Consider the following 24,714-nt stretch of genomic DNA (forward strand, 5'->3'; position numbering starts at 1 on the left):
ACTCCACCAGTTTAGATAATTTTAAAAGCAAAAAGAGAATATGACAAAAGAACCAAGTGGAGTAACTCCCTGCCATGCCAGTTGGAACAGTTCCAGGGAGATACCCCCCAAAGGGGGAAGGACCACCTGCCTTCTCACACAGAGGGGGATGGCCCGAGACAGCCCCTGCCCTGTAGCTGTTGCGCAGAGGTAGGGGACCAAAAAGACGATGAGGCTTGGAAGCGAGTTCCAGTTCGGCGTCGTGGGAAACCCTCCTCCCTTCCTGCCCTGCTTCCCCAGGTGTCCCCCCGTAATAGGTTTGAGGCCCTGGATCTTGAAGGAGAGGTAGGTGAGAATGTGGGGCAAGGCCAGCCTACAAGGCCACATAGGAAAAGGCGGTCGACTTTGCACCTCAAGACTGCCTCTGATAAGAAAGAAAGAAGGGTCATTGTAGTAGGCCATTCCCTTCTGAGAGGAACAGAGGGCCCAATTATGCAGAGTTGACACTCATCATAGGGAAGCGTGTAGTCTGCCTGGAGCCTGGATCAGGGATATCCCCAGGGCGCTCCCAAACCTGGTGCATCCGACAGACTGCTACCCACTGCTGGTCTTCCAGACAGGTGGGGAGGAAGCTGCTTCCCGCAGTCTGAGGGGGATGAAGAAAGACGACAGGGCCTTGGGGTGGATGGTGAAAGAGTCTGGGGCTCAAGTGATCTTCTCCTCACTCCTTCCATCTTCCACTGATGATGTGGGATGGAATGGGAAGATTCAGTCCATAAACAATTGGCTTCGAGACTGGTGCTACAGGCAGGGCTTTGGATTCTTTGATAACAGCTGGTTTTATAGGGCACCAGTCTGGACAATGACAAGTGGGAAAGGTTTATCTCACAGAGGCAAAAGGATGCTGGGGCACGAATTAGCAGGGCTCATTTGGAGAGCTTTAAACTAGATTCGAAGGGGGATGGCGTTGTAGCTGGGCTTGCCCCAGTGGGGCAGCGCTCCAGAATTGATGAAGACTGGGAGGCCTCCTATAATCCTAGGGTGAAATCGGTGTGCTCAGCTCGCTCCCTGGAATGTCTGTACACCAATGCGCGCAGCATGGGAAATAAGCAGGAGGAGTTGGAAACCTGTGTTAAGTCAGGAGACTATGATCTGGTGGCAATTACAGAGACGTGGTGGGACAGCTCACATGACTGGAATATAGTCATGGAGGGCTATGTCCTTTTCAGGAAAGACAGTCCAGCCAGGCGGGGTGGTAGGGTTGCTCTTTATGTGCGGGAGCAACTACAGTGCACCGAGTTCTGTCCAGGGACAGATGACGAGCGAGTTGAGAGTCTGTGGGTGAGAATTAAGGGGCAGGCTGGCAGGGGGGATACTGTTGTTGGTGTCTGTTACAGACCCCCAGATCAGGGTGAGGAAGTTGATGAGGCCTTCTACAGGCAGCTGAGAGCGGCCTCACAGTCACAGGCCGTGGTCGTCGTGGGGGATTTTAACTTCCCTGATGTTTGCTGGAAGGACCACTCAGCAACCCAGCCACAGTCCAGGAGGTTCCTCCAGTGTATGGATGATAACTTCCTCCTGCAAATGGTGGATGAGCCAACCAGGAGAGGAGCGCTGCTGGATCTCATCCTCACTAACAAGGAGGGTCTGGTCGAAGCAGTAAGGGTTGAGGGCTGCCTTGGTTGCAGCGACTACGAGATGGTGGAGTTCAGGATCTTGTGTGGTAGGACCAGTAGAATACCAAGTAGAATTGCAACCCTGGACTTTAGCAGGGCAAACTTTGCCCTTTTCAAGCAATTGCTAGGGGAAATCCCATGGGCAAGGCTATTTGAAGGTAAAGGGGCCCAAGATAGTTGGTTGACATTCAAGGATTGCTTTTTCCGAGCTCAAGATCAGAGCATCCCGACACATAGGAAGTCAAGGAAGAGGTCCAGGAGACCTGCGTGGCTAAATAGGGAATTGCTGGGTATGCTCAAGTGGAAGAGGAGAGTTTACAGGTCATGGAAGGAGGGGCTGGCCACTTGGGAGGAATATAAGGCTACTGCTAGAGGATGTAGGAAGGCAGCTAGGATGACTAAGGTCTCCTTAGAATTAAACCTGTCGAGAAGGGTCAAGGACAGCAAAAAAGAGCTTTTTCAAATACATGGCAGATAAAACTAACACCAGAGGCAATGTAGGCCCATTGAGGAACGGGATGGGTGCCCTGGTGACAGAAGATACAGAGATGGCAGAGTTACTGAATGCCTTCTTTGTCTCTGTCTACTCTGCTGCAGGCAGTCCTGAAGAGTCCTGTACCCCTGAGACCTTAGATGAAGTCAGGTCAACAGGGCGGTTTGCCTTAGTCGATGAGGAATGGGTTAGAGACCAGTTGAGCAATCTGGACATCCATAAATCCATGGGTCCAGATGGGATGCACCCGCGGGTGCTGAGGGAACTGGCAGAAGTCATTGCTAGACCACTCTCTATCATCTTTACCAAGTCTTGGGAAACGGGAGAGGTGCCTGAGGACTGGAGGAAAGCAAATGTCACTCCAGTCTTCAAAAAGGGCAAGAAGGAGGACCTGGGTAACTATAGACTGGTCAGCCTCACCTCCATCCCTGGGAAAGTGATGGAACACCTTATCCTTGGTGCCATCTTAAGGCATATGAAGGATAAGAGGGTTATGAGGGGCAGTCAACATGGCTTCATCAAGGGGGAATCATGCTTGACCAATCTCTTAACCTTTCATGAGGAAATAACATGGTGGATGGATGATGGCAGAGCGGTGGATGTGGTCTGCCTTGACTTCAGCAAGCATTTGACACAGTCTCCCACAGCATCCTCACAGCTAAATTGAGGAAGTGTGGTCTGGATGATCAGGTAGTGAGGTGGACTGTGAACTGGCTGAAGGAGAGAAGCCAGAGAGTTGTAGTCTATGGGGCGGAGTCTAGTTGGAGGCCTGTAACTAGTGGAGTGCCTCAAGGGTCAGTACTGGGACCAGTATTATTTAATATATTCATCAACGATTTAGATGAGGGAATTGAGTGTACTATCAGCAAGTTTGCTGATGACACTAAGCTGGGAGGAGTGGCTGTCACGCCAGAAGGCTGTGCTGCCATCCAGCAAGACCTGGACAGGCTGGAGAGTTGGGCAGGGAAAACTTGATGAAATATAACAAGGGAAAGTGTAGAGTCCTGCATCTGGGCAGGAACAACCCCAGGTTCCAGTATAGGTTGGGGACCGACCTGTTAGAGAGCAGTGTAGGGGAGAGGGAACTGGGGGTCCTAGTGGATGACAGGATGACCATGAGCCAACACTGTGCCCTTGTGGCCAAGAAGGCCAATGGCATCCTGGGGTGTATTAGAAGGGGGGTGGTTAGTAGGTCGAGAGAGGTCCTCCTTCCCCTCTACTCTGCCCTGGTGAGACCGCATCTGGAATATTGTGTCCAGTTCTGGGCCCCTCAGTTCAAGAAGGACAGGGACCTGCTGGAGACGGTCCAGCCCAGGGCAACGAAGATGATTAAGGGAGTGGAGCATCTCCCTTATGAGGAAAGACTGAGGGAGCTGGGTCTCTATAGTTTGGAGGAGAGGAGACTGAGGGGTGACCTTATTAGTGTCTATAAATATATAAAGGGGGAGTGTCACGAGGATGGAGCCAGGCTCTACTCAGTGGCAAACAATGATAGGACAAGGGGTAATGGGTACAAACTGGAACACAAGAGGTTCCACTTAAACTTGAGAAGAAACTTCTTCTCAATGAGGGTGACGGAACACTGGAACAGGCTGCCCAGGGAGGTTGTGGAGTCTCCTTCCCTGGAGACATTCAAAACTCGCCTGGACACATTCCTGTGTAACATTATCTAGGTGTTCCTGCTCCGGCAGGGGGATTGGACTAGATGATCTTTTGAGGTCCCTTCCAATCTCTAGCATACTGTGATACTGTGATTTGCACGCAGCTTAAAAAAAACAACCCCCCCACTAATCATTAAAGAAAACACACACTGACAAACATCTAAAACCATCAAAACTATGGTCATGATAATGCTGCCTTGTAAACAAGAAGATAAACACTTGTACATGACTGATCTGTATTGTTTTGGCTAACTGAATACTAACTTGGGTTTGATGCCCCTCACTCATACTGCACCAACAATGTATTTTCTGCCAGCTTTCAGCATGCTTAGAATGGCAGTGAACTATAGTGGAAAGGTAAGTACACTAGAAACCATACTTCCCCTTATTAAAAGCTAATTCCAAAATATATTTACTCCTGGGGTAGAAGTTTGGGGTTTATTTAAGAGCTGACAAGTTTGGGTAATATTATTAAGAACAACACTTTAAAAAAATTTCTTCCACTTCTTCACAGTCAGCCAAAGCAATTGACAAGTTTCCAGTGGCTCTGCAATTCCTTTTATTATGTTCACTGCCATAAAATTAAAAAGAAAAAATTAAATATTAGTGTTTGCACCTCTAGCTTTTTCTTGTTTCAATAATAACCTGCTTCCCCTAAGGCTCTGAGCAACACAGTTTTGTGGTGCAGGATTGCTATCTCTTCACATCATGGAAAAGTATGTACAGGTCCTCACCTTTTTTCGTATTTGCCCTTGCTTTCATAGTGCTATGGCCCTCTGTCCTTTACAGGCATATTTATTTGGTGAGTGTATGGCATTGGTGTGCTGCTGGAGACCTTAATGAGAAAAGACACACCGTGGTACTGTGATACTGTGATAGAGCATTTGTTGCAACTACTAGGGAAAAGTTTTAGGCTTCTGTTTGCAGTTCAGTTTCCTACCCTTGGTATCAAATACTGCTAATATACTTCCTTGTTAAGGCTTACAACACACACTTAAGCATTACACAATGTGACTAAGTTGCTGTATCATTTTCCCAGGTAGATTGCAGGTATTTATTCACAAAAGTATTTTTTATTACATTATATCTATTAGGTTTTGATCCTAGGATCTTTCATATTATAATATAATTATAAATTAGTCTTGGCTGTTAAAACCCTACCTTCATTTTCTGAGAGCATAAGATACTAAAAACCAGAAATCGTATTTTTTTTAGTAGATTTGAACAGTTGTTGAAAATTAGCATGACTTGATGTAGACTAGTTCTAAATTGATTTCTCTTTGTAACAACCGGAAGAGACAGTAAAAATCATTTCCAGAGTTACAATAAGTAAACACTGGGACATAGAGTGATAAAGAAAAAAAGTCTTTGTAAAGAAATCCATTTCACAGATGACAATTAGAGTCTAATATTGAACAGGATGCTACAATAACAGCCTCCCAAAAGAGGCAAAAATGAAGATAATGATAATAATCTTGCCTGCTTATGACACCCTTCCAGTATCTGAAGGGGACCTATAGGGATGCTGGAGAGATGTTCATTAGAGACTGTAGTGATAGGACAAAGGGTAATGGGTTAAAACTTACACAGGGGAAGTTTAGGTTGGATATAAGAAGGAAATTCTTTCCTGTAAGGGTGGTGAGGCACTGGAATGGGTTGCCCAGGGAGGTTGCGAATGCTCCATCCCTGGCAGTGTTTAAGACCAGGTTGGACAAGGCCTTGGGTGACATGGTTTAGCATAAGGTGTCCCTGTCCACGGCAGGGGGGTTGGAACTAGATGATCTTAAGGTCCTTTCCAACCCTAATGATTCTATGATTCTATGATTCTTTGGAGAATGTTTGACTATTTGAGTTGCATATGGATGTGTAGGAGATCACTTCCTATGAGAAGCTTTTAATATATTTTAGCATTCTTTTATGTCACTTCCTTTTCTAGAAAATAGTTACTATGAAGATTTCATTGGAGATCATCTTTCAAGCTTATTATAAATATTGTCCTCCATCATGAGGAAAGGCTTGATAAGAATTTATTGTACTTTGAATCATTTCAGATTAAAACTGAAAAATATTATGGTTTGGAGTTGGATGCCTTTTCTCCCGCCTCTCTTTCAGATACCGCTTCACAGAGTATGTGAAGTCTGTCCCAGATGAAACTTGAATTACAGCAAGAGATGTAAATCTGTCATTTGGTCAAAACTTGGAAATGCCAAATATTCTGTAAAGGATAAATAAAAGCATGCTTAGACACCTTGATAGCTTTTGGAAAGGATCAAGTTAATCTCCAAAGCAGGCAAAGCTTGGTGTTCTTAATGTTTCTTTGTCTGATTGGTACTGTTAACCCATTTGACTGATTCATGTAGCCCTGTCAGAAGGAATAGTTTTGTCATCATTGCAGAAAACACAGGGGACAAATCTTGAAAAAGGTGAATAAATCCTGAGGAATGCAGAGATCCCAGTGAGGGGAGTTTTTTTGACAAGCCAGAGAATCAATTGGCATTTTCTCCATATTCCATACTTAGCTCTCTAGGTTCATTGCTCATGATCAGTATTTTACAGCTTTGTAATGGCACACAGGGCACAAAATAAACAGTTTAGATCTACTACTGACAAATGCAGTAATAAATCACTTCCTGTCCATCAGAGGCAAAAACAGACCATCATTTGTCATACGGAAAGCTTTAAGCAAATGCAAATGTGCCAACATCACTTGAGCATTACTAGTGTTGTGCATTAACTTCTGTTTATTACTACCAAAGCAGAGTATTGGGTAATCTCTGATTCCATTGATCTGTGGGGACTTTCAAACTGAGAATAAATAAATAAAATCTCCAGTTATTTTAGATTTGGGGACAACACTGTAATAGCTGATTTTCTGTATTTTTCATAGATAATTACTGCTTGGGTGAAACATCAATATTCTTTTGTGGAAGAAAAAAACAACAATTTTTTTTTTTTTGCTAGTGTACTATCTCTTTGATTTTAAAGTCTGTGAAATGCCTTTCTGTGGTAGGCTATATATAGCAGTATAGAGATACATGTGCACTTCTTAAAGTTCCAGAAATAAATTCTACTCTGAGCAAACCTCAGTAAGCCTACTGCTTTCACTGACGTCATAGAAATTGCATGTACATGTGCAAAGACATAATATAAAATTTCTATCTTAAAATATATAGAGAGGTATTAATTTTGTCTAATTCTAATTTTCATATAAATTGGCATAACTTTTTGTTAAGCTGAACAGATTACTGTGCTTGCTCTATTATTCTTTACTGCTTTGTTGCACAAAAAAAATGTAGTAGAATTCTGAAAAGTGAATGGAATCTAAATTGGAGTCCAGAGGTTTTATATTGGTATGTCCTGTTGAGTTTTAAAATATCACAAATGATTGAGGAGAAAAAGATTATTTCTGTGAATCTGAAAAATACTTTTATAGAGGCTAATGAAACAGACTTAAAAAGAAGGGTATATATTACACTTGGTCCATTATTTCAGCTTTTTAATTTACTACTCTCATCCTAATATTTTAGTCTGAGATCTTTCATCTATCATTATTTTTTTTAAATTCTTTCCTCTTCATTATATGTCTGATCTTACATAATATAAGGCATCTGTAGTCTACCTGATGGCATAACATTCTGAAATGAACAACAATAAAAAGCCCAATCAAATAACACATGAAGTGCTTATATTGTCTGTATTTAATGATATCTATTTATTGTGAACTTTGCTAACATATATGTTTACAACCCATGTTGGAAATGATTAAGGACAGCTACTTTATGGATGTATATATACTCAAGTCTTTGTCATGATGGTTGTAGTTACAGAAAAAAGTTTAGGAGTCCAAATTTTATGTGTTACAGTGTGAAGATCTAGATTGTAACTGCATAGTACTGTATAGGAACACCTATATTGACCTTATTTTCAGTAGCTCTCCAACCATATGAGCTTCTCTTTCATATTTTATCATTAAGTAAACATTGTATGCAGTTCAGAAATGTAGAGGAATGTGAAATATATGCTAACAAAAATCTGTTTTAAACTAATAGCATATGGTTGTACTATCACGTGTCATTTTTATTGCTGCTTATTGATAGTTCTTTGTAATTTTTGCATGAATGTCATGTTTACATTAATTGTGCTTGTGATTGGTAAAAGTCAATCACTTAAGCACACCTCCCACTGAGGCTATATTACTTTTTCATTGCTTAGTGTATAAGCATTAATCAACTTGAGTTCTCTGTGTGAGCTTAACATCCTCTTTGTTGGTGCTGTAATGATAGCTAATTTGGATAAATTACTAAAGGAATCTGCTCCCCGTCCCCATCTTGTTTTGATACTAGAGAAATATTCAGTGCTGCTTTCCTGACTTTTTTGTTTTTCCTCTGCAGGAAGGAGGTGTAGTTGCTCTTTTTAAGATTTGTCGCCAGGATTGTTTCAGGTGCCTTTATCCCCAGACACTGAGAACACTGGCATCTGTTTGCTGTGTAGAGGAAGGGATGCACCAGTTGGAAAAGGTAGGCACTTTGGAATTCTTTGCTGACTGCATTGTAAAATAGAGAAGAGCTGTCTTTAATCAGTTCTAGGAATTGATAGTTGGTGGTGTTTGATAATGTGTTCCATACTATGCTCAGTTTTTCTGTGCTGAACCGTCTTCAGTCTTTACAGAATTAGCTGCAGTAACAGCATTATCTTAATCAGTTTCTTGCACAATTAAGCTTTCTAAGTGGGGATAATGTTCATAAAACACGTAAACATGTTAGTAGTGACTATGCCAAAGTACTTTTTTCTGATTTTTTTTTTAAGAAACTCCAATATTTTAAATAAACCTTAAAAGACAGAAAACTTTATACCTCTTTAAATCCTTTCCTGATGCTCAAGTAAGGCACCTGCTTGTGGAATTGCAGTGATTTGCCAGAGTTGAAATTGCACAGAAAGAGCTAAAATGGCTCCAGCAGTTAGCCAGTAGAAAAAGTCTGCTAATTAGCAGCAAGTCTCAGAAAAGCTAATTGTAACTGAGACAGCAAACATCAAAGTATTATCCAGATAAAATTATATCATCTTCTTAGGCCCCATTCCTTTCTCACTTTTGCCACATACTGCTGTGTTTTGGAAAAGGAACTCTTCTGGTCACTAAATAATGATCTCATCCTTTGTATTCATAAAACAGTCATCTTCTACAGCTGAATAATGGCCTCTTCAAGTTAAGATAAATGATTTTGCTGCCACTTTACATTGAAGTATTGTGTAATTTACTGTCCAGAATTCAAGCAAACCGTGACACAACATCTGCAGCAAAAAGCAAGTCTCTGAGCTTACAGTAAATGAAGATGACTTAAATTTTTGACATAATGCTGGTCCAGACTGACACCAGAATCAGTCTAAAAGTATCTTTCATTATTTCCATTATAATAGTGGAATTAAGAGTTAGAAGTGGAAAAGATTGATACAGCTCACCTGGTCCAATTCCTGGCAGCATCAACATGCATTTAATGTGGCCCATATCAAAGCTGACGAAACAGGAGTCATAGAAAAAGTGATAACTATCAAGCTCATATGTAATTATTTACTTTAACGTTGGTCACAAGTAAACTTTGTCACAATCAGGATTGGAGTATGGTTTAAAGGATTTTTAACTAAAATTCCTACCACTGCTTTCAGTAGTTCAGTTCAGCTGGACCTTCAATTCTTAAATCACATCTTTGCAAAACCTAAGTCTGCAACATGAGGGGTGAGATGTTAATCCTACTCACCTGAACAGAGCAGACAGATCTGATGGGAGTATTTGGTTATTACTTTGCTAACCTCTTTGCCTAAAATTTTGTTGTTGAGGATCCATATGTTCCATGGGTCCAGTACATGCTTGAGTTTCTGGTGGGGGAGAATGGGATATTTCATATATCAAAAGAAACAAATTTTCCCTGCAAGGAGGTTAATGTCCCTCTAAATGCTAATGGAAGTTAAACAACACAGATCAGTATCATGCTAAGTAATCTCCAAATAGTCTTTCAGCTGGTGACATCACAGGTTTGCCAGTTTATAGAGTTGAGGAAGGATAGTAAACAAGAGACTTTTACTATTCTCTGTACTCTTTTCACTCTTTTTGTATATCTGTTTAGAAGCAACAAGATATTCTGACCATAGGGAAACTATGGAAAGTGCATGGAACAGATGACCAGTATTTTGATGCCACAAGTACCTTTTTTTTAAATTATTTATTTATATATTGTCATCTTTACATAAGAACAATTTTTCCCTTTCAAAATTTGAAGGACTTTTGCAGAGAAAAAAAAAGAGAGTTAACAGTATTAACATCCCTATAATTACAGAAATTACCATAGAACTTCTTGTCTCGCAGAAAGGGTAGCTTCTGTTATCCAACTAAATCCTGGGTGGTGGTGAAGCATTTAATCTGCTCTAATGTGAATATCTTTATGCCACCTAGTGCGTTGAAACATCAGTGCAATTTGAACTTGATGTTTTATGACAGAAATAAAGCTTGGCCTCCAAACAATTCAGATTAGGCAATCCAAGATTAAAAAAAAAACACAACAAACAAACCACAAAACACAACAAAACCACCCTCCCCCCCCCCCCCCCTATTTTTCAATTAGATTTCATAACAATTAAAGTATTTAAAAGAACACTTAAAAGAAAGCAGTAAGAGCTCTTCTTTCTAATGGAATATTTGTCTGGGAGATGAATTAAAAGGGGTGGAATACCTTCTACGGCAATTGCAGTGCTTAATTACTAAAGATGTCAGGAATACTGTTTATTTATCCAATGCTCTTTATCTTGCTAATTCAGTAGCAATAAAAGTAGCAACAAGAAAATCTATGTTAATGTAGATGGTTGTTTAGAAAGCCAAGCAAGGAAGCCAGTAATTCCTAAGAGGCAATCTGAGTAGAGAGTACTTCAACATGTTTTTCTTGGGTTTTTAAGAAAGTTGAATGTTAGACTTTCTTTATAATTAGTGCAAATTTAGCATGGCTGGTGTTATACTGGGCTTAAACCATTTGTCTTAGCGATTTTTTTGGATTGCAACAGGGAGATACTGTTCTCATTTACTAATGAAGGAAATAAAAATTGAGTGCTTATTTCTAAAGATGTAAAAAAATGCCTATTTTGAGCAAAAATATGATTCTTAATTTTTTTTAAATAATTCTTGTTCTTCCCAGCCACACATCTTTAAATATGTACATGTACCACTCCCTTCCCAGCTCACTTAAAAATAGCATTATTACTTTTTCGCCAACAAGCTGATCTTTGCTATAATTACAATGAGTAAGTAGTCATTGCAATGACTAGCTTTTACTCTTTTAGGTGAATATAGTTGGCTGTGTATACAATAATGCAAAATCTCTTGGTTAAAATGACAGTTTTAGAGTAGTTGTTATTTCACTTGCAAGTACTTTACTGGCTCTTGAAAAGGTACCGCTACGTTGTTGTACACTGAACTGCGGAACTCCAGGATCTCAACAGTAACAAATTATACAATTAAAGTAGAAAGATAGTGAAGAAACAGGTGCGTAAATAAATGTTGCGCTACCTAAGCTGTGCTCCGCAAGGTAATTTTGGTGCTTCAAGCTGTTTTAGATGTCTAGTTGTTTGGTACAGTTTAACTTCATAATCCACTGTGGCACCTGCAGGTTTGAGAATGTTTTTTGGTTTCAGCTGCCTGACCAGTCCCACTTCACAGAGGAGTGGAGAGATTGTGGAAAAGCAACAAGAATTTTCCTCCTTTGTATTATTACTGTAGCTGCCCGTCCTTGTTCCCAAGATAGCTTTATTATCTGTGGCTTGTGGCACTTGAGCTCACTGCATCATAAAGGATGGTTATTCTCTGTCTAGGCATTTCAGAGTTTGTGCAGAGATAATATATAATAGAGGTAATAGATAATACAGGAAAATAGCTAAAATCACTAAAACCAGAACTGCAAGGAGTTTGGGGAATATTAGCATGACTGGAAAACAGAAGAACAATGCTAGTACTGCACATGCAGGCCTGGTTTTGTATTCAGCCCTGAGATTTAGGACAGAAATACAATGATGTAGCAGGAGACTGGTTCTCAACATAGTTGTTTGTTGAGGTTTCTTTAACAAAGAATATCTGAACCTTCATGAGTGCACTTTGAAAACTTAAATCACCGCAACATTTCTCATGTAGGAACGACTGTTGAAGAGCTGGAAGAAGTTAACATGCATTTCACGAAACTGAAGGTGAAAATAAGATTAAATTAAAAAAAAATCTTGATGGTCTGATAATGTACATCCTGCTAATTACATTTGGAATAATTGTACTTCAAGTACCGCTTTAATTGTAAAGACACTCAATCTAACAGACATTGTCTTCAACATGAAGCAACCTTGCCTGGAAAGGGGGGTTGTATTTGAAATAATTGCGCAACTTTAGCACATCGTTTGCCTAAAGGAGTTCTTGAGCCCTTTCCCTCCCGGAGTCTGCATTAGGTCCTTGTTTTGCAGAACTCTCTGAACAGAGGGTCTCTTATACATATGCTGACATTAAAGACTGTGGCACTTTCTCTGCTACAGGTTAGTCGTTAGTCCATATAATGCTTTTTATTGACTGGTGCTAGATGGCTTTCCAATTTTTGCCCTACACTGAAGCTCAGTTGTGTGATTTTCACTGAGGCAAGCTTCTTGCTGCAATTAAAAAAAAGTGTAGAATTAGTTCAGACATAAATAGCAAAGAGATAGTGCAATGCACTGCATTTTTCACCATGCATGTGTAACATTATTACATTAAAAAGCTGCAAGTCAGCTGGGACCTTGAGTAGGGCTCAACTGCCACAAAACCATAATGATTCAAACAAATATTCTAGCAGCTGCCTAAATATTAATGCTGTGCAATGTATACACTGTTTAAACTACTTCAGAAAGCAAGACACCTGGAATCAATGCATAAAGAGAAGATATTCTGGAAAGACTGATGACAGTAGTTGTTATTTTCATTAATAAAACCTTCTTTTTAACAAATGACACAGCTTTCCTCGCTGTGCTTTAAGCAAAATTGTCTAGGTAGAGATTAGAAATTGCTTTGAATCCTTTATTTAAAAAGTATTATACCAAATTACTTAACTCCAGGAAAAGCATCTGGAGAAAGGAGGAAGCAGGTTAAAAGTGTACAATATTTGTGGTTGGGAAACTATGAATTTCATAAAGACTTTTTAAACATGAGTGACCTTAAATCTATTGTTCATGATGAACACAGTCTGATTTTTAACAGCAATCATTATCTTATATGCAATAATAACTTCTGCATGGCAGAGATATAGTCTGTCAATGATACATTTGAAAAACAATCTTTTGGTGAGAATTAAGTAGAATGTTTGTTACAGAACCTGCAACTACAACTTATATGTAGCTTCACTGAGTTTTGTTGCAGATTAAATGTGTTGCCTTAAATCTCAGCTACTAAAACCACTAAAGTTTGTATAGTTGCAGTATGACACAGAGGTGAGAATTATGGAGAAGGCTTTGATTATGAAAGCTTGAATGACCTGGTATGAGAGTCACCACATCTAAAATCTGGACACAAAAGTTAGCTGGTGGCCCATGGATTTCATTGTCACAGCGTGTGAATGCTCCACAATAATGAGGGGGGTTATTTTCATAGTACCTGTTATATGATGAAACAACTTTCTACCATGGAAAGTGATAAGTTGTTAAGGGGGCCCTTACCTTCCACAAAACCAAGTCACATGTAAAGTTATTCATTCCAAGTTTTTCATGGGTCATGTTGACAAACATTCTCAACACTGTTTTGTGAAGAGGATTGTCCTTGTTTGTTTCTTGAAGTACTGCTTGTTGACAGGAAAATTGTGAAGCTTCCCAAACAGCTGGAAAGAGACTTGAAACTTTCTTTCTGCATGCTTAAAGCACAGAACATTGGCTTATGTGCTATAAGAACATGTGAGATGATTTACATGGAAAGAGTTCAAATGATGTGCTCCTTTTATAGCCCTTTGGGTGGAGAGTCAACTCCTCCGGTTTGCATAATGCACCTTTTTCCATCAGAGAACATTGTTTTGGCTCATCTTCCATGGCAGTTTGTAGCCAGGCTTAGAAATCACACTTGTGAAGTTTTGAATGGTAAGCAGGAATGGATAAAGAGATTTCTTTTGTTCTGGATTTTGAGAGGGGAGGATAACCTTTTAAAGACTAATTCAGGCAACTTTAGACATGCAGTGCAAAACACAATGAAACTTGGTGTCGTTGTAACTGGGAACTGTGTCTCAATGTTGTCATTGAGTAATTGTGTAGGTCATAGAAGAATGTAGATGTACAAGGAGACAAGGGAATAATGTGTGGAGCAACACTTTTAGAATGCTGCTTTTCACATATCCTTTTTGATAACCAGGCAAATCTGTTTCAGTAGCTGTATTTGTGGTACAATTAGATAATGTGAAGTTCTAGGCTTGCAGCTCTTTAATTTACTGGACACTTCTCAGTAAAGCTGTTTAATTAATTGGCAGTGAAAAATGTGCTGGGTTTGGCAAATTACGTTTCTGTCAAAGCCCCTGCAAGATTCATTAAATCATATCTGAGAGTGCAGGAGCTGCCCTTCCTCAGCTGCTGGCTTCATATACATTAGGTGGTGTTTCAGGTTTTACCTCCTGATTACACTGCTATGTATTAGTAAATGCAGCTTTTTTTCAGCACAATCCCAGTAGCAAGACTTCTTAGGTTGTTGCAGAATCTGACCAGCATCAGTTGTGACAGGCTGCAATTCTAGGGCAAAATGCTTTGGAAGTCATGGAAATATTAATGAAATACTAAAAATGAGTATGAAAACATGTTTAAAAACCCCAAACAACAAAGCCCACCTGACACCCCTCAGGTTCTCCCTTCCTCTGCCCCCAGCCCCCCCTCAAAGAAAATAACAGGAAAAAACCCCTAAACCTACAAAGAAACAAAAACCCCCAAACAAACAAATAAAAAACCCCAAACAACAACAAAAAAAAATCCAAACCAACAAACAACCCCAAACCCCCAAACCAATAATGGATAATCTCTGCAGTATCATTTGGTCTGTTGAAAACCTTCTGCCACTTACAAAGCAGATTAAAATTTGTTTGCCTTATGGTAGTACCTATTTTACCATGCAAAGAGAAAAATGTGGTTTGTTTTGATGGACTTATTCAAGAGACATGGAATTGAATAAAGACAGACATGTTAGTGCAGGATTATGGGATATTGCCAGATCAAAGTATACACAAAATGCTCTGGCTGAGGTCACTGCCATTATTCCAGTTCTGTTAAATGACTAATTAAATCATAGTGGTTGTGTTGTTGTAGCCCTGATGGTCTAAAGGGATATGTATCAGTTGCTCTAATAAAAGATATTACCTCTCCTTACAAACCTTGTTTCATTTTAATTGTATTATAGATTTTAGAAGAGAGAGAAAGGAGCCAGCAAGTGTAGGGAGATAAACATTTCAATAATACTGGTAACATAGGACAATGTGAGACTTAGTGAAGGAGCTGGTGAATAGCTGCCTTTGGAGGACACAGATTCTGCTGTTTATCAGGAGATCCTCATTTAGGTATCAGCCCTGGCACAGACTCTGCAAACTTATACACGTGCACTTAACCTTAAGCAAGAAAACCACTTACTTAAAAATGTCAAAAGGGATGCACATCTGATCTGTTCAGGACAGGATCCAGCCTATAATAAATTTCACAGAGTAAATATTCATTTGGTGATCACTGAACATATGCTGTGTTAAAAAGCAAAACTTTCAGTCAGATTAAACAGGTATGACACCTTTCTGGTAAACCTTGTCTTTTCAATAGGGGTGCAAGAAGCAGACTATGAGTTGACATACTAAGTCTGTCTATAAATTGCTAACAAAAGCACAAGCTGTCTTCTAACCCAGCTATGAACATTTTAAGTCTTTTGCCTTCAGTGTAAATCCTTCCTTGTCACCCACAGGTTTAGGCTTTGCTACCCTTTGTCCTGTGCTTAAAGTGGCATATTGCCTAAGCATGGACCTGGGATAATATGTCCGTGTCCAAAATCTTTGTAACAACCAAAGCAGCCCTGTTTTATTTGTTCTGTGGGTTTGGAGTTTTGGTTGGTTTGTTGGTTGGTTTGTTAGTTTTGTTTTTTTTCTTGAGGGGGAGTGGTCTGATTGTTTTTCTGTTTTTTTTTTTTTTGGGGGGGGGGTGGTGGTGTGGTGTTTTGTTTCAGCAAGACCTCGGGAGGAGGCATTGCAGAGGCATTCAGATGTTATCAGTGATGTGCTCAGGGTAAATCTTATCACTGCTCTGTTGTATTTTTCATTCATGGCTTCAGAGCAATGTTCATGCAGAGAGCTCATAGTATTAGGTGTACTTTGGCTTTCGGTTCCCCTATATGACGCAGTCACTGTAGGAGGAACAATTTCTCTTCTATCCCCTCAGCTCTGCCTTTCTATACACTTCTTTTATTTTGGCTGAGGTGCAGAAGAGAGACTCCTCAGGTTTTGGTTTGTTTTTTTTTTTTTTCTTGTTTTAAAATGGTAAGTTTCACTGAAATAGATTTTGAAAGCTGAAAAGGAATGTCCTCAAACTATGTCAAGTTACTGAGGTGTGTGCTTCAATGTGCAAGATCAAATTGGAGTAGTGTCTGTAGGCTGCAATTCCCTCCAACATAATTTTGAAAATTTGAGCAGGTGCCAGGTTACCACTCTGCACTTGTTTGGCTCCCATATAATTTACACAGGTTTTTGCAGTCGGTTATGTTGGTATTTTATGCTATCTATTGATTTTATGTTCGACTAAGTATTCTATTTAAAGCACTCCAAATAGCTCTAAATTTATGTTTCAGGAGTCAGAATGTTAAGAGAATTTTATAAATGAAAAATAATTTGGAAATCACCAGATGATGACTTTTTTGTAATGATTTAAAATATTGCTTAAAGCGATGATAATGATCAGGGCAGCAAATGATCACGAATGACATCTGAAAGAACAGAAGCCAACACATCAAATGACAGGTGGGTTTTCCCTACCTAATAATAATACTAATAATCTATCAAGCAAATTTAATTTTAAGATGAAAGAAGAAGCTTACTCAGCTCCTAAGCTGAAGGCAGAGATTAATGAGAATCAATTGAAGCATTTAAAAAGAGTGCAGGGAGAGAGCTATTTTGGACCTCAAATATTCCTCTTGATATTCCCTGATAGAGATAAAAAAGACAGTGAAAAGACAGAGCCTTACAGAAAGACTTGTTAGCTGAGTAGCTTTCATAATTCTTCTTTTCTTCTCCCTCAGCAGGAAACTTGCACAGCATATCTGCATTTGTATCCATACGTAAACACATGCAGAATGTGCTTATGTTGTATGTATTAAAGAGCATAGCTGTAGCACAGGAAAGTGTGAGGAGAGACGAGCGAAAATACTTATTGAGACAGACACATGAGACAGCAACCCCCTTGCAGAATTTCTGCTGAAATTAGATATGCTACTCCAAATGACCCATTGTACTGCAGGCTTCATGATTCAGTATTGCTGATGATGATTTTTGTGACTCATTAGAAAAGTCCAAAGAGTTTACTGCTTGCCTAAGCCCCCACTGTTTTCCTTTTTTGAAGAAAAGCATACCTACATAGATTTGGTTAAAAACCAGGGACTTAAATGTCTTTGAAGCCTGAGAATTCAGTACTGGCATTTTCCTTTCTAAAGCTTCTGACTCTTTTATTTTCTTGCTTGAATTAACTATGACACTTGAAGTTTTCTAGTGCTCTGTGTGGCTCCTTGTCTATCTATTCTTGTTTGCATAACATTGACTTTCAAAATTTTTACACACATTTAATTTTGAAACACTGAGCTCTCACAGAGTCACATTACTGAAAAGCAAAAGGAGAAAATCCTTTCTTCATTCATCTAACTGAAGCTACAGAATTCCTCACTATTATAAAACTATACTTACAGAAATACTGAATGACCAAAAATAAAAAATCATTCTCCTGGTGCCAGGTGATTTAGATTTCTTTTCTTTAGGGTATGCCAGTTGGAAACGGATAGCTTATCGATCTGCTGTAGTTTTTTAACTCATCCATAAATGAGCTGATCTAAATCGTACCAGAGAATAACAAGATGGAGGCTTCTAGGCAGAGTGACTGGCTTACTTTGATCTGGTTATGAATATTGGTCATCTTTTGGGGTGACAAGTCGGGGCCTGAGAGCACTGCAGAAAATTGTTTCTCTTTACAAGAAAATCTATATTCTGAATTAGCTTCTCATCTTGACCACTTCCTTGGGTTTGTTTTTGTAATAGTTCAAACTAGCAAAATATATAAACCTCAGTTTATGCTCAACTTAGATGTTGGCTCTTTTCCAAAACTACTTTTATAATTCTTGTATTCCCATTCATGTTACTACCCTTCCTTCGGTTCAATATGGAGTTAACAAGCCTCTTGCATCACAGAACTTATAAATGTTCACACGTGCTTAGACAGTGAAGTTATAAGAGCCTGCTGTGACACAGTGTTCAGTGCAGGTGTTATCTGGGAAATTTTCTAGCTGCAGGTACTAAGGAATCTTTGCAAACCTGGTCCCAGCTGTGCTCCCAAAATGCACAAGCTCTGGAGATTGTTACTGAGAGGGAAACTCATAAATTTGTGTTTTTCAAAATCTCATTTAATACATATACATTTGCTTGTGGATTTTGTTTCTTTTCACCAAATGTTGCTAAAATTATGGCCAAAATACATGGTTCAAAACCTCTTTTTTCTTTCTTCCTTTCCAGTACCTATCACTGCAACAAAGTGAGAAAACACCTTACAAAACAGGGAAAAAGTACATTCACAAAACTTTTTTATGAAAACAGCTTTGACCAGTTCTAGCTGTGGCCACTCTTAAACTTTCCACCAGTAGATTTGCTTGTTTAAGTGAGTTACTAATAGTTTAATTGTTCCACCTGAACGGCATTACCATAAACACAAAGCTATCTCAGGGTTTTTTATTAGTATTGGTATATGTTGACTCTGTCACATGGACCAAATGCTAGCTCTTATGGAAGCTGAGTTTGTCCCCAGAGTTAATTGTAAAAAAGCAACAGAGGAAATCAAACCCAGTGTAAGTTCATTGACTAATTAGCTGAAACTCAGTATCCTTTACTTGTGATATGCGTTTTAAGTCCGGACTGGAAGTATTGAATTACTCATGTAAAGTATCCTGCATGTGCTCCTAACAAAACCAAAGGAAGTAATTGTGTAAGTTTTTTCTCACCTCACATTAGTATTGAGCTAACAGCTGCTATGTGGCTCAGCTGAAGCTCACCCATGGTATGTATTTCTCAAAATTTCTCTGTATTTCTCAAAAAAAGTGAAGATTAAACAGTAACAGCAGGTGATGTTTGTGCATCAGTATAATGTTTTTTTTTGCTTAGGTTGTTTGCAGGAAACCACTTAGATTTGGCACTCTGCCTGATTTATACTAAAACTTTCATGTTTCATAAAGCACCTTTGAAAACATTTAAAGAGCTGTTGGAAAAACAATCTCATCCATTTAAGATGATAATCCTGTTTTTGAAAAAAACCCACATCTAACAGCATTGCTCATATATTATCTGAATCTTAACTTCTGTTGCCTATCATTAAGTTCCCAGACAATGGCTCTTTCACTGGCTGTTCCTTCCCTTGCCAGTATTGTCTAGAGCTTTTCCTTTTCAGAGGGCTTTCAGTTTATTCATCTGCAGCTCTTGGGAATGAATAAGTAAGCTTTTGTATGGATCAGGGCATACAGATATGCAAAATCAGTCTCAATTTTCAGAGATGCTTTGCTGCGTGTCACAGAATATCAGGCTTTCCTCTCCAGACTGTGCATTGATAGGTACGTAAAACCTACAGATTAATCAGGGCTGGTATAAACCTAAACTGGAAGTTTGAGCTGAGTTGTTAGTATTATTTTTTAATCTGGAAGTTATCTGGAGTCCTGAAGATCGTCTCAGGCCTTGTGCATAGCTGGTTTTAACTCCACTAGCTTGTAGATTTCAAATAAAAGTTTGATCTAACAAGGAACTTCACCTGAGATGATTTGCAGAAGGAATCCCTATGGGTCCATCAGCTGAAATTAAGACATTAGAAGTCTTTCTAGTAAGTCTTTCCCGTTTTCATAAGAGCTCATCTTTGTCACTTTGCTCTCACAAAGGTGCACAAAAGGTTCTCCAATAAGTTGGCTTCACCAAGGGCAAGTCTTGCCTGACCAACCTAGTAGCCTTCTGCGATGGAGTGACTACTTCAGTATCCAATCCAGTCTTTTGATTAGGCCTGAAAGGAATAAATGGGTGAAAATGTCATAATGGAGAAATCTGCACGTAAATCACCAAGGGCAAGTCTTGCCTGACCAACCTAGTAGCCTTCTGCGATGGAGTGACTACTTCAGTATCCAATCCAGTCTTTTGATTAGGCCTGAAAGGAATAAATGGGTGAAAATGTCATAATGGAGAAATCTGCACGTAAATCAATCTGTTTAGGAGAGAAAAAAAAGTGGTATGGGCAGAGTTCTTACTGGTATCTGCTCATATACAATGCAAACATATAGAAAGTTCAGATAACTTAGAACCACAGGTCAGTATTCTTGCCTTCAGGAGGAGCTCTTTCTTCAGTATTAGGAGAGCTGTATCTTAATGACTTTGGTTCTGCAGATTCTATGCTAAGCTTCCATGCCTATCTTTGCATCCATATCCTCTGGCTCATGCCAAGCACACAGGTCAAAACATGCACTGTTACCTGGCAGGGTGACAGTTAGCATGTAATAGCTGCATTACTTAGTGACAAACCTGTCCTTAATAAACCTGTTGTGTGTGTTTTTCTATGCTAACACAGGCTGTCATCCTCCAGACCCAGGCAGATGAAAATGAAGAAGTAAAAGAGAAAGGAGGTTTATTTTCTGAGAAACAAGTATATCTCTGATGGACACTTTAAAATAAACCTAGCTATACTGGCATCGTTTATACCACGCTCTTAGCATCAATCTCTGCTATCCTAGTAAAGCATTCATTTTCAGCATACAGTCCCAGGCCCCTGGCATGCACAAAATGCAAAGAAGGAAGCACACCATTGTCAGGAAGCTTAAATTTGTCATACAGGTATCAATAAGTCAGAGACTCTACCTTCATAGAGCAGAGTGAAAGGAGTGCGTGACAGTCTTGATTTGACAAGGTGATGCAGAGCTACTTGCTCCTAAGCCTGAAGCTGAAGTCCTGTGCCACCAGAGACTTTATCACATGAAGATGAGCAGATAGAGCCATGCAAGTTCTGCATGTGATGACATCATTGCATACATGTGATGAAAACATTCTCTGCTCAGTCTATTATCCACAAATCTTCATCTCTATTAAATAATGCTCCATTTTGCTATGTCTAGCTGAGATAAAATTCATCCAGTGTTCTTTTATTTCTAACCAGTGTCCCTGATTAATGTTTATGAAATAAGGGAAAATAATAAAATCTAAAAGAATAGGAAAAAAATAAAAAACAATTCCTAGCATGTAAGTAAAATGAGAGAGCAATGCTGAGATTGATGTCATCTGGTAGCCTGACTACTTGTTGCTTGTTGCTTATAAGAAATCTGAAGTCAGAACAAGATGCCTGTTGAAAGTACTGGTTGCTGTGAACAGGGAGTTTCTCCAGCCTTTGGTGAGGTAGGAAAAAATATACATGTTCTAGATTTCTGGAAGTAGGGCTGGGCATTTCTTCTACTGAGAAATATTCAGTTCAGATGTTAATGGAAAGAGAAGGAATTTCCAGTTTTGTGATAGCACAAATTGATTTATAAGCCTGGTCTTCTTCCCATCTGTGACATATCCTTTATGTTCACATGCACACATGTCTAATAGCCAAGTAAAAATTTAAAAAGCAGGTAGATAGTTGTTTTATCTTGTTGTTGTTTTTAATATGATTCAATAAGTAGACATAATGGGAGCAGTTACGTGGGTGATAGTTATTCCTGCAGTGTGCCATGTCTGACGAATCACAGCCTGCATGCTAAGAAAGCAGGGCTGGTATGACAAAGTGAAATGCTGCCTCTGCCTCAGACTTGTTTTGCAAATGTTTCTATTTCCTTCCCTGGGTGAAATTCTTGAACTTAGCAGTTTAGTTTATGAAATGAATTGCTTTTTTTTTCCTTAGCCACAAACAAGTACTTGTGAGTTTCTCAGCAATGCGGGACTGGCCAGACTGCAAGGCATTGGGCTTGTCTGTTGCCTTCAGACCTGCACCATAGTTCTGTTTTGCTGCATGGTGCCAGTGATCTAGCTGGCTGTAAGAAAACTGTGGGTCAGATTAAGATTCAGTCTGCTTGCTGTTTACTTCTGTTGATTTCTCTGGTTTGTCATATAATCTATTTATTTCTATTCCTGCTCTATCTTCTTTGTTCTACTTTGCCCCTTTGTACTGCCAGACAACTGTTTACATGTTCTCTCTTGTTGCCCATCTCTGTGATAATAAAACCACTGTTGGCAGAGTCACAAGGCTTCTGTTTGAAGGAAAACCTGTGTTGAAATATAGCAGAATTTTTGGAAAGTATTTTGGATTTCTGTTAGGAAAAAGCTAAAATCCTTTCAGAGATCAATGGTTATAGAAATTTCTGTACTTATCAATGCCAAGTGTCTATCAGACAAGTGCTGAGAGAAGTGAGAAGAAATGCCCAAAGTTCTAAATGTAGGCTTCATAAACACTGAGATACTGCTTCCGATGTCCTCAGCAACTTGAAACAACTGTGTTTATGTCAGTTCTGTCAAATGAGTAGTATGACAAATGATTTTGCTATGGAAGAATAGCATGAAATCTCCTTATAACAGTCTTTTGCCTGTAAGAAATTGTTATTTAATGTAAGCTCTCAAAATATACCATTAGATAAGACTGAAATGAAATTTTGATTGCATTTATTTCTTTGTTTATTTATTTATTTCTCAGAGGCCTGGGAAAAGAAAATCCAAAGCATAATCTGAGAGTAGGGATGATGTGAAATAGACAGACTAAGGGTGACTACATATCTGGCCAGAATTTTCAAAAGTAAGTTTATTCCTAATATTAAACTTCAGTATTTTTGGATTCCAGGTTAAGTCGCTACAATGAAAATTGGCATCTAGCAAGTTGTGGATATCCACTGACCTTCAAGTGGAAATTGTATTAATTCTATATAACTAACATTTAATTGCCTTAAGTTGGCTGATAATGTATTATCAGTGTTATTGCCATCCTTCTGATGTGCACACAGTTTAAGATTATTCATTGAGTTTTCTTCAGGTCACCTGCGGGTTTGTGGTAAGGTTTCTATTCTTGGGGTATTTAAGCTGTTACCAAAGAACTTTAGACAGAGAATCATAGAATTATAGAATAGTTTGTGCTGGAAGGGACTTACCTAGTCCAACCCTCCTGCAGTGATCAGGGACATCTACTAGACCAGGTTTCGCATAGCTGTATGGTTATTGTACCTTCAGAGGTTAAAAAAGGTAGGTCAAAATAGGATGAGAAGTTGATTATCAGTCAGCATGGAGGAGCAGATCCACTCTCAGAGCTAAAAGGTTATTCAAGTACAAAATCTGGAAAGAACCTGAGCATTTCTGTATTTGAGCCTTTTTAGCTGCAGTGATCTAGGAGGAATTAAATCCTCCTTGTATTTCTGTCTCTAAAAAGATTATCATATGGCATTTTAAAAAACATGAAAAATGAGCAATAACCCTGAGTGTGGTTTGAAAACTTCAAGAGTGAAATGCAAGTTGAAAATCGTTTTTGCCAACTTGTTGACTCACGCAGCATAACCCACACATTGCGTTATGCAATAGTGGCACCCAGTGGAGGCTGGAATTACAGCAAAGTTTCCCTTGCTGCTGTTGAGGCTTGCCCAGATCTACCCGGAATTTAGGACTGCAAGCACAGACTCAAGAAGGTTAGGTCTATGCGCACCCTAAGCCATCTCTAAACCAACAACTTTTACCTCTCAAGTGGGCTTTTAAATTGAAAAGTTTAGGCTGAGTTTTTATCTGTCTATTCACAGCAAACTCTGGGTACCCTCTGCTTTAGCTGCATTATTTTCAAAGCCTTAAACAACATCTAATGCAAGAGCATTATGGGGAGTGTAGGAAAAATGCTCTTTACTCCTACTACCCTGAAAGTACTTCAGAATAGTAACAGTATCAGCCCTTCAGCAATATGGTTTCGTGGTGGTCTTGGCAATCCTGAGGTAATGATTGGACTTGATGATCTTAAAGGTCTCTTCCAACCTAGTTGATTCTATGATTCTATGATTCTAAAAGCTTGGAGAGACAGTGAAGAGTAATGTGTGTGCATAGGGACAAGGGGGGAACGGAAGGGAAGCACAGCTTCTGATTCAGTCACTGGCTGGCCTTAGATGCAATAGTCTGAATAGTCTGTGAGGTGTATGGGAGAGGAGTGAGAACACGAGGAATGGCAGACGTGTGTCATGTAGGAGGTAAGGAAGTCCGTAGGGAACGTATTTTAATGTTTAAAATCTGGGCAATGCTAACAGCAGCCCCACCAAAAGTAAATGGATATTAATAAGCTGTAAGCAGATCAAACTCCCCATAATGTGGCATCCTTGAATATTACAATGTGCATGGAATATCAGATTTCTCTAAAGAATATGTTATTCACTATGAGGCTGGTCAGCATGCTGCTCCAAGGGGAATTAGGCTATATGTCATCCTCTTCTTATTGTTTTCTTTGGAGTCATGTATTACAAATAGTTGTGGTGAACAGGGATTTGGAACTGACTGACTTGCAGTGTCAGAAAGAATTGAATGAATTAAAAGAATATTCCTGTCTACCTAGTGTTATTGAGCTCAGATTTCAGTTTCGGGTTGCCTGTCTACTCAGTACCTAATATTATCAGAAAAATGTGTTTAATGAGGATGATGATCTGAATTCCTAG

The 24,714-nt window shown here is 39.2% G+C and overlaps 1 protein-coding gene across 1 annotated transcript in view; it reads left to right on the forward strand.

The window, feature by feature from the left end:
- INSC (INSC spindle orientation adaptor protein) overlaps positions 1-24,714 on the forward strand; it is a 104,822-nt gene that overhangs the window by 45,947 nt on the left and 34,161 nt on the right. The window contains exon 7 of the mRNA XM_061464239.1: positions 8,201-8,326. Coding sequence (XP_061320223.1) covers positions 8,201-8,326 — 126 coding nt within the window. The remainder of the gene's footprint in view (positions 1-8,200; positions 8,327-24,714) is intronic.

This window comes from Pezoporus flaviventris, unplaced genomic scaffold (assembly GCF_033815535.1).
Source record: "Pezoporus flaviventris isolate CSIRO_AGI_PZ_B2104156 unplaced genomic scaffold, CSIRO_AGI_Pfla_v1 ptg000036l, whole genome shotgun sequence".
Classification (NCBI taxonomy): Eukaryota; Metazoa; Chordata; class Aves; order Psittaciformes; family Psittacidae; genus Pezoporus; species Pezoporus flaviventris.